At 34.5% G+C, this 10,709-nt stretch overlaps 1 protein-coding gene across 1 annotated transcript in view; it reads right to left on the bottom strand.

Moving 5' to 3' along the window:
- Window positions 1-8,396: 8,396 nt before the first annotated feature.
- Window positions 8,397-10,709, bottom strand: part of LOC122635471 (myb-like protein A) — a 3,507-nt gene continuing 1,194 nt past the window's right edge. Inside the window, exons 1-2 of the mRNA XM_043825724.1 lie at window positions 10,424-10,709; window positions 8,397-9,265 (exon numbers count right to left, since the gene is read on the bottom strand). The exon at window positions 10,424-10,709 is cut by the window's right edge and continues 1,194 nt beyond it. Coding sequence (XP_043681659.1) covers window positions 8,481-9,265; window positions 10,424-10,709 — 1,071 coding nt within the window. The 3' untranslated portion in view covers window positions 8,397-8,480. The remainder of the gene's footprint in view (window positions 9,266-10,423) is intronic.

Below are 10,709 nucleotides of genomic sequence, written 5' to 3'. Positions count from 1 at the left end.
ACTTATTTAATCTCTCACACGTCCTTTTCTTTTCTCTTAAATAATATACTTTCGCCGTTTTCACGATGTAATTACTTACCTTCGTAAGTTGTCAACGTTCTTCTCTGTAAACGTAATATAATATACACGTGTACAGACGTACTTGTATGCATGTATATAAGTTTACGCAAAAGCAAATAATGATATTACATTCTATCGAGGAAAATAAAGATAAGATCAAATAATATACACATCTATTCTCCTAAACAACGATATAGAATCTTTGTTTGATTTTCTATCAAATACAAGTGGGTTTTAATCTATGCGCCTATTTTATTCAAATATCCACCTATTGTATATTACGTACATATATACATATATACATATGTAGATACACTTATATATTTTCGATCGAGAGACGATAGAAAATAACCTACGCTTTAATCGTACGAATTGAAGTTTGCGTTACGGTACGAAACCATCGTAAAAGAATTGTTTGAAGAACGACAAAAAAAAAAATATATATATATATATATATATATATAAAGAGAAAGAAAGAGAGGAAAAAAGGATGAAAAAAGAAGAAGATTTCTTATTTTCACGTTTCGCAAGGGACCTCGATAAATCGACGCTAAAGGCCATTTACCTCATCTTTCTCTCTCTCTTTCTTTCTATTTTTTTATTTCTTTCTTTTTCTCTTGTACTCTACATCGAAAGAAAAAAATTCAGCAAAAAAATATTCTCCACTACGGGTCACACGATTCTTGGTATGTCATGGCGTACATATCTCGAGGGTGGCGCCAGTTAAATCTTATTTTACGACCGGTCGAGAAAGGACGAGGAGAGAGTTTCTTCCTTTCCATTCGTCGTATCCTTTCGTCGTTGTCCTTCGTTTCTTAAAATTCTCCCGTATTCCCACCGAATCCTAATTAACACTCACTCTTTTCTATTATTCGTGAGGAAGAAAGAAAAAAGAAATCAGTCAAGATTTCTTCGATTATTGATCATCGAATTAGTGATCTATATTCGATCGAGACGTTGTTGTTTTATCTATCAAGTTCGTCGATAAATATTTACGATAAATCGATTAAAAAACGCTTCAAGATCAGATTTTATTTCTGATTAAAAAAAGAAATAATAATAATAATAAATGAATGAATAAATAAATAAATAAATAAATAAATAAATAAATAAATAAATAAATTCAATTTTTCTTTTTTTTTAAACCATTCCGATAGGAATCGTATATATATATATATATATATATATATTTATTGATCGATTATCGATCATGGAATTAGTGATCTATACTCGATCGAGACGTTGTAAAGACGTTCTAATTTTATCTATCAAGTTCGTCGATAAATATTTACGACAAATCGATTAAAAAACGCTTCAGGATCAGATTTTATCTCTGATTTAAAACGAAATAAATGAATGAATAAATAAATAAATAAATAAATAAATAAATACAATCATTTTTTTTTTGTAAACAACGTCGATGCGAATCGTATATATGTATATACGTACATATATATATATATATATATATATATATACGTATGTATATATAATCATATATATGTAATAATCGTTTCGATTATAAAGCTACTTCGTTGGGGAATGATCCGACTAATCCGATTCTATCCAGAGTTTCCAGGGTCTAGTGACATTATCCTTAGTAACTTTATTATACCAGTACTCTCGAACGATAGTCTCGTAACAAAGTGTAACAGGCTGTAATGGCTTTCAGGACGAGCCACGAGAGGACTTTCGTCGGTCGTTCGCCAACGGTCGATAATGAAAAAGAATGCCTTTCATCGCGTGCCCATACTCTTCCATTAAAGACGTTTAAGAACCAAAGTGATGTTTATTGGAAGGTAGCAAAAAAAAAAAAAAAAAAAAGAAAAAAGAAGAAAAAGAAAAGAGAGAGAGAGAGAGAGGAAAAAAAAGGAAAAGAAGCTTCATAAATATTTAAAAAAAATAAATAAAAAAAAATAAAAAAGAGATATAAAAGAATTGTCCTCGTAATAATAATCTCTCTCTCTCTCTCTTTTTTGATTTCAATCTGATATTCTATAGATTGTAAAAAATTTGCATAAATAATGATCGATAAAGGATCGTCAATAAAATCGATTTTATCGTTTTATTTCGTTCCTATCTCCGTCCTATCACAATTAATTCACGTAAGATGCAGCTAAGTACCCAAGGAGTCGCAAGAAGAACGTTGGCGGACCGGTAAGGCCGGCTACAAAGAGAGAAACGACAGAGAGACTGAGACGAGTGTCTTTCTCTTTCTTCTTCTTCTTCTTTTTTTTTTTTTATATATATATATATATATATTTCTTTTTTCTTCTTTTGAACTTTTCTTTTATTTCACTTCCAACGAACGGATCTACTTTGTTCTTCGTTCGCGATCACGTCGAGTCGACGAGTTAACGACACGAGTGTTTCTGTTCCCCTTTTCGAAACAAGTTTAGCCGGTGTAAAACCGGGTGCACCATAGATTCTAATCTCTCGATTACATCTTAAAAGTGATCACATCGTGTATTTGTACTTTCGATATCGTACGTTGAAAAAACGAGAGAAAGAAAGAAAGAAAGAAAGAAAGAAAGAAAGAAACAAAGAAATTTATCCGATAAGTTATCTACGTTAACGACTCTCTCTATTAATATATATTATATATTAATCGTACAAATTTTGAAACGTTCCTTCTTCTCTCTCTCCACTCTCTTCCACATCCATCGTTAAGTATTTATCGATTTACATCGATCTTATTATACGAATAGAATTCATGCGGATAGACTCGCTCGGATCTCATAATAATATTATGCTAAAGTAAATCTATGAATAAAACATATGACCAACGTGGAGAAATAAAAAATGAAAAAAAGAAAAAGAAAAAAAAAAAAAGAAATACTTACGCGTGCTATGCGTTTTTCTTCGAGTATCTCGTTAAGCCCGTTCGTCGTCTCATGTAATTTAACCGTACGAACGTATAACCGGGATTAGAGTGGCTAAGGCACAACGAAAAGAAAAGAAAAGAAAAGAAAAAAAAGAAAAAGAAAAGGAAAAGAACAAGCAGCGCGATAATTGCGTTCGTCGAGTTTTAATCGGTCGAGAGTAGCAAGTTCGCGCATAATAACATGAAATTATGACGTGCGGACTATACGATGTGCACTTGCCATAATGGGACGTGTTATGTGCATGTATACGTATATGTAGAGAATATATATATACGTCTAACGACAAGTAATTAAGCCATGACACAGACCGTGACGTATGTATACATGTATGTATGTATTACGTATGTATCTATGTACCTAAGCGCCAGAATATATCATTGCTTTCGGTTATGCTCGCATTAGAGTAGATCTGTTGAATAGATAAAGATATTTTCTTACTCGTATCCATTACCGTTTCTCTCTTGAATAAATCTATAAATCATTCTGTCTTCATATAGATATATATATATATGTATGTATGTATGTATGTATGTATGTATGTATGTATGTATGTTTGCAAGTAGAGTTATGATAACTATGATTAATCTAAAACAAATAGTATTACGATCTCGTAGAACGATCTACGATTCTCCCAGATCCAATCCGCTCGAACTTATCGAATTTTCTTTCTCATGAATAATCGAACAGGACGATTTTCCCTGGTTGGATATTTACAAGACACCCTATAGATAGATGTTATCGAACGTAAAGCCGCGGGTTACGGAGAATGAACCCTTTTATGGTGCACTGGAAATGCTTCGAGGATATAGAAAAAAGATAAAAAAAGTAAAACAAAAAATAAAACAAAAAAGGAAAAATAAAAGAAAGGAAGAAAGAAAGAAAGAAAGAAAGGATAGGCAGAAAGAAGAGAAGAGGAGATATAGAGAAAGGGAAAAAAGCTGAATAAAAATATTTAAAAAATAAAAAAATAAAAAAAAATTAAAAAGAGATAGGATGTGATTGCATTTTACTTAGTGATCAAAGAAAGTCTCTCTCTCTCTCTCTCTCTCTCTTCTTTTTTCTCTCACTTGGTTCGTCTCCGCGGCTTTTTTTCGCTCTCGTACATTTATATATATGTGTGTGTGTGTGTGTGTGCGTGTGCGATTTATATATATGTGTATGTATTCGAACACGGTGTTCCCAGACAAAAGGTAAACGCGTTTTCTATTCTACACGTCTATGCTACGACTTCAAAGCAAGAGACACACGCGACTCTCAAGAGGAGGAGGAAAAGAAGAAGAAGAAAAAGAAAAAGAAGAGGATAAAGAAGAGGCCCTCTTCTCTTCGAAATTACGTTTCCTTTAAACTCCCTATCATCGTACTAAACGAAAACTAAAAGCCATATATACGACAGAAGAATAAAATTTAAAAAGCTCGTACGCTCAACTTCTCCGACAAATTTTATCGTATTTTATCAACCATCGTTATATCGAACTCTTTAAAAAAAAACTTCGTTCGTTCGTTCGTTCGTTCGTTTCTTTTTTTTTTTTTTTTTTTTTTTTTAACGATATGAAACAAGACGACGATATAAATATTTTAAATTTGTTTATGATATATAGCAATCGCATATTATATTTCTCATCCGATCCGATCTCATCTCTTATTTTTCGTTCCCTTGGGGAACCATAGAACACGTAAAATAAATGTTACAAAAGGTAGGAAGAATAGTTTCTCTCATTGTCGTGCAAGAAACCATAAGGTCGACGTCATATTGGTTTTTCGATGGAGAAACTGGTGTGAAGTTGGAAAGAATAGAATAGAGAACGTCATAGCTTTAGAGAAAGAGAGAGTGGAAGGAAGGTAGAAAAGAAATAAAGAAAAAAAAAAGAAAGGAAGGAAGAAAAGAAAAGAAAAGAAAAGAAAAGAAAAGAAAAGAAAAGAAAAGAAAAGAAAAGAAACGAAGACGATGCTAATCCTCTTTTGTATGGAAAACCGAGTGGTCTGTCGAGCACACGGCCATGGCAGACTTTCGAATAACGTATTCAACTGGTGCAATATACCGTGCAAATATAGTACATCCCGTCTAGACGACACGGTTGCTTAGTCCCGAACGAAAAGTTACCTCGTTATTTCGTGAATTTCTCTGTTAAAGATAGAGACATAAATAGAAATAGATAGATAGATGGATGGATGGATGGATGGATGGATAGAGTGAATGAATGAAGAGGAAATCAACGATGAAAGAAGATTTCAAAGTATACTGAATTTCCATACCACCAATTTCCGTCTCTCTTTTTCACCTTATATCTTCCTCCACTTTGATATATATATATATTTTTTTCTATTCCATCGAATTGGATCGAAGCAACGTAAAATTTAAGATGGCAGGTTAATATCATAAATCGGTAGTGAATCTAACGAGAAGATTATTATATATCGTACAAATTTATATCGCAATAAATCCTTTCATCGTCTAAGAAAGAACGAGGAAGGAAGGAAGAGAGGGGAAGAAGAAAAAAAAAAGGAGAAAAAAAATTGATCAAAGAGGATAAAATAAGAAAGGAAATTGGCTTAAGAAAGAAGTCGAAAAAAGAAAAAAGAGAGAGAGAGAGAGAGAGAGAGAGAGAGAGAGAGAGAGAGAGAGAGAGAGAAAGAAAATAGGCCGAGAGGATAAAGGAATGGAAATAATTAGATAAAGAAAAAGAAGAAGAAGGATAAAAAGTAGAAAAAAGAAGCGAATAAAATAAATTGAATATCGAGGTACGAAGTAGGAGAGGTAGAGAATCGATTCGGTTAATAAAACTCTATGAAAGAAATAAAATGATTGAAGCAAAAAACAAAAAACAAAAAAAAAAAAAAAGAGATAACATTGTTTATCGGTTAAATTCGTTCGTTAAACAAAAAAAAAGTATTCGTATACGTCGTGGTTTTAATTAAATCTAAAAAGAGGCTTCTGGCATTTCGATGACCGAGAAGACACTTCAATGTCCAATAACTAGCTCGTTCAACGTTACAGATATCCAGGTGGGTGAATAATAATAATAATAATAATAATAATAATAATAATAATAATAATAATAATAATAATAATAATAATAATAATAATAATAATGATAATAACAACGTGAAGTTTGGTGTAGAACAGAGACGGAGTATCCTGGAACTAGTGCAAACTCCTGTCGAACGACGTTATCTCGACGAGTTTAATGGCGTCGAGGCGATACAATGGCGTTCACTTGTCTCCAAAGGCTCGTCTCCGTTAAGATGGCCGCTGTGCTGCTGTTGTTATTGGTCTATGGTGTGTCAGTGGTACATCTAGATTTCATTTTACACGCTACATACACATATATGTATATATGTATGTATGTATGTATGTATGTATGTATGTATGTATGTATGTATGTATGTATGTATGGAATTTATCATTCAAGGACGTGCATCTCCTTATCTCCTTTGGTTACGAACGAAAGCACGTTGCTGATGACGAACGTTATCTTTCGACTCGTATCGAGCTAAAACACGGACGGAATTTAAAGAGAGACATTTTCTTTTACCGATAGACTGTCTATTGATAGATAGATTGATAGATACGAATCGATTACCGATAAAGATAATTATCAAGAATGGCAAATGGCACGATGGAAAAATTTTCTGATAAACAAAAGTTAATGGATACGTAATAATAATAATGTATTCGCAACAAGATGCTATCGTAGATAAGATATATTATCTTATTTCTTTAAGAGTGAATTTATCCGGTCGTTTGAAAGAAAAAAGGGTTATTGCTTTTTTTTTTTTTTTTTTTTTTTTTTTTTATAAATAAACGTAGATAATTGTCAATTTGTTAGTGAATGAATCAATTAATACGAATACTGTTGTATGGATGTTAAAAAGAAAAAAAAAAAAAATAAAAAATAAAAAGAAAAGAGTGAAGTTTTTCATTCGCGATCTGATAACTTTGAAATACGTAAAGAATTGTAGAAATGTTTGATCGTAATTCGATCTGTCGAATTTTGATCGTAACAGTTTTAAGCTTGCTTTTAATATTCCATATTTTCGACGATAATTTATAATTTAATGAACGATCGAGTAAATATGTATGAAGTATGAAGTTCGCAAGTATCGAACGTGAGAATGGAACGGAGAGTATGAGAATATGAAAGGCTTCGCCGATGTACCGCAGCTGGTGCCTAAGAGAAGACAATAACAGGTTGAAACTGTAGCTAGCTCTGTGTGTCAGGGAACAGATAACACGCTTCATCTAAACGGGAAACATTCCGATGTTTCATTTAAAAGGTGAACATATACTCGGTGGAACGCAAAAGAAAAAAAAGAGAGAGAGAGAGAGAGAGAAATTCATTTCTCTTATCATTCTTTACGCGAACGTTTCTGTAAAAAAGAAACAAAAAAAAAAGAAAGAAGGAAAGAAAGAAAAGTAATGAAAAAAGAAAGAAAGAAAAAAAAAAAACGAAAAAAAGAAAATATTCCCCGTTAGAAAAATCAATATCTTTCTTATTATTTTTTTTACTTGTCTCTCTCTCTCTCTCTATTTGCATAATTAATAATAATGATAATTATCCTGAACGTCGTAAACTCATAGATTTTGTCTTAACTAAAAAAGAAAAAGAAAAAGAAACTTTGAACCGACACATTATCGTGTCTACCTGTCTGTATACGTAATCGTTATGAATTAAAAAAAAAAAAAAGAAAAAAAAAGAAAAAAAAAAAAGAAAAAAAAAGGTAAGAAATGTGAAATGGATCGTCGGTTAAATTGCTCTCGAGACCAAGCAACACACGACCGCCGACCAATTAGCAAATGCAAAATAATTACGAGCCGTTGTAACGTTCTACACGTTGACACGACAACGTTTGTTGGGTTAACGATAACGGTAGCCGATCCTTGCCAAGAGAAAACCTCGTTAATTAAATCGTCAGTGTAGGTAAAACACGTAGGCGTCTTGCTAAAATCCTACGACTGAAAGATTATGGTAATTATTAACGAGAAAGCAAAGAGTTTTTGCTTTTAGGTTTTGAAAAAAAAAAAAAAAAACGTGCAAACCTTTTTGCTTTCTTTCGTTCTCTTATCATTCAACGGGACAACGAGTTATCCGAAATATCGAATTAACTAATAGCAAAACGATTAGTTTCTTTTCCTTTCGTCGAATCGAAGCTTTTGAAATCGTTAAATTTCAACTATTTTAAGCGAATTAAGTAGATCGATTAATCACATTTAAATCGTCCACTTTTCGTCGTCCACGTTCTTCCTATTAATTACATAATATTCTAAAAAAAAAAAAAAGAAAAGAAAAGAAAGAAAAGAAAAGAAAAGAAAAAGAAAAGAAAGCTGCCGCCGCAAGAAAAGTACTTTCGTTTTTTTCTTTCTTTCTTTCTTTCTTTTTGTTAAAATATATGTATTCGCGTTAATCCGCGATTATCACGATATTTCTCTTTACGTTATTATGAAACGTGTCCTTGTTGAAAAAATACGGTCGTTTATTCTCTATTAATAAAATTATTGTTCTTACAGTTTAATAACGTAAACTATAAATAAAATTTTCAGCCGAAGAAAGCGTCATCGCTCGAGCCCTCGGTAGCGCAATTCTGTAGCAACGAGGCAGGGTTCGACATGTCGCTAACGACATCACCATTTCCACCATTACCAGCTGTGCCATTGCCATTGTCGTTTTGTCCTTTCAACGGTTTAACGTCTTGCGAGCCGTCGTAGCTACGTAACTGATGATTTTGCGAATTAATCTCGTTGTAGACGAGCTCTTGGATCTTTAGCCTGACAAACATTTGTCTATCGAGGGGAAGACTTCTCAAAGGGTTTCTGACGCTCATTAAAAAGTGGTAAGTGTCGTCTTCCTCGTCTTGACCAAGGACCAATCTCTTCTGTAACGCGTCGTACCTTTTCCTATCCATTTCAGGATAATCGTTGTCCATGGCTTCCATAAGGGTTCGTTTCCTTCCGATTTTATTCATTTTAGGAGGTGGCATAACATGATGGAGACCGTCGTCGTTCGATAACAACGATTGACACGAGTCACCGTCTAAATCATCGAATTGGGTTTCCTCGTGACCTTCGAGTATATCGATTTGTGGTTCTATCTGCGTACCGTCGGGCGAGGAACGTAGGGCCGCACAATTTTGATTAAGGGCGCACCCGATCACCCTAGAATTCATTTGGTCCCTCAAGAAAAAGAGGCTCCTAAACCAGACCCACTTCGAATCGTGTTCGCTACCGCCACCAAGACTCCCATCGCATTTTCCCCGATAAGTCTTCTTCAACTCGTTCCTGAAGTTGTCTCTGAGGTGCTTCCATTTCGATTTGGCGACGTCGGCTAGAAAAAGAAAGAAGAGAAACAAAGAAGGAAGAAGTAGAAGAAGAAGAAGACGAAGAAGTAAATATACAAGAAGCAAGTCATACGCGGAATCAATTTATCCGCATTACGAATGAACATTGCTTAAGAATTAACGGGAGCTTGCTCCTCTTATCGAATTGGCCTTTTAAAAGATTACAACTACTAGGTCGTTCGTTTCGTCATTTTATCGAGCAGTTTGTCTCACTTTAAGTCGATCGTTCCTGTTAATACGTATTTTCGACGACGAAGATAGAGACTGATCATAAATTCGAGTAGGATAACTATTTATTCAAAAGACGTCCAACGAAAGGGCAAACTCCTCTTGTTATTGCGAACTGTTCTATTCTTAAACGAACTATAATATATCTCCATTAAATATATTAATAATACGGAGCAATATCGATAGATCTATTTAGGATGGGGAGAAAGAGAAAAGAAAGAAAGAAAAGAAATGAAAACGTATATACTATTTAAATCTAGTCAAAAATCTTTCACAGACATATATATATATATATATATATGTATGTATAAATAAAACAAATATATCATTTAAAAATAATCTCCCGGGTATATCGCGCTAAAAAGTAAGACGATCGAGTCCGAAGCTCAGTGCCATCTATCAACAGACTTCCTAAAGTATCTACCGCATGAACTTAGTTCCCGACGCGTCCGCGTCGATATAGACGATACCACCCCCGCGTAACCTTTTATCAACGATGAATCGAAACGATAGAGAACGACGATAAAGTGCGAACGCTAGTCGAGTCGTTTGAATTTCCCGCTTCCAACTAAGAGACAGAGATCTCGAAGTTCGATTCATTCTTTCGAGTTGTACGTTCTCTGCGAGCTCCCTCTATATCTTTATACCATAACCTCTTACCCTCTACCTCCCTCCCTCCCAACCACCCTCACCCTCACCCTCTCTCTCTCTCTCTCTCTCTCTCTCTCTCTCTCTCAATCCATACGCATACATCTATCTATCCACGTAGAGTACACACATAAATATAACACCTATCATCTATCTCTCTTACTTCAACGCTCTCTTGCAACGGAGCAGTGTGTTAACATTTCTCTTTCTCTTTCTCTCTTTCTCTTTCTCTCTTTCTCTTTCTCTCTTTCTCTCTCTCTTGTACTCACTGGAAACTTCGCAGGCTCTTGCGATCTCCCGCCACATCTTCAGTATGACGTCGCGATTGTGATAGTTGACGTTCTTCTGATCCCAGATAGCCGGTCTCGCGTGCACCTCATTGATCAGCCTCTGGAGATCCATCGTCATCGCGTTCCTGCGACCGCTCGCGTTGTTACATCTCCTGGCCGATCGTTTGGCCGTCCTGCGATTGAGAAACGTGATGTCGCCGAGAATTGGTACGGATGAGGAAGAAGATGAAGCGGCAGCAGTCGAAGCCGCGGCCGCCGACGCTGA

Source organism: Vespula pensylvanica, chromosome 18 (assembly GCF_014466175.1).
Source record: "Vespula pensylvanica isolate Volc-1 chromosome 18, ASM1446617v1, whole genome shotgun sequence".
In the NCBI taxonomy this organism is placed as follows: Eukaryota; Metazoa; Arthropoda; class Insecta; order Hymenoptera; family Vespidae; genus Vespula; species Vespula pensylvanica.
This window is presented reverse-complemented; position numbering and strand designations above follow the sequence as displayed.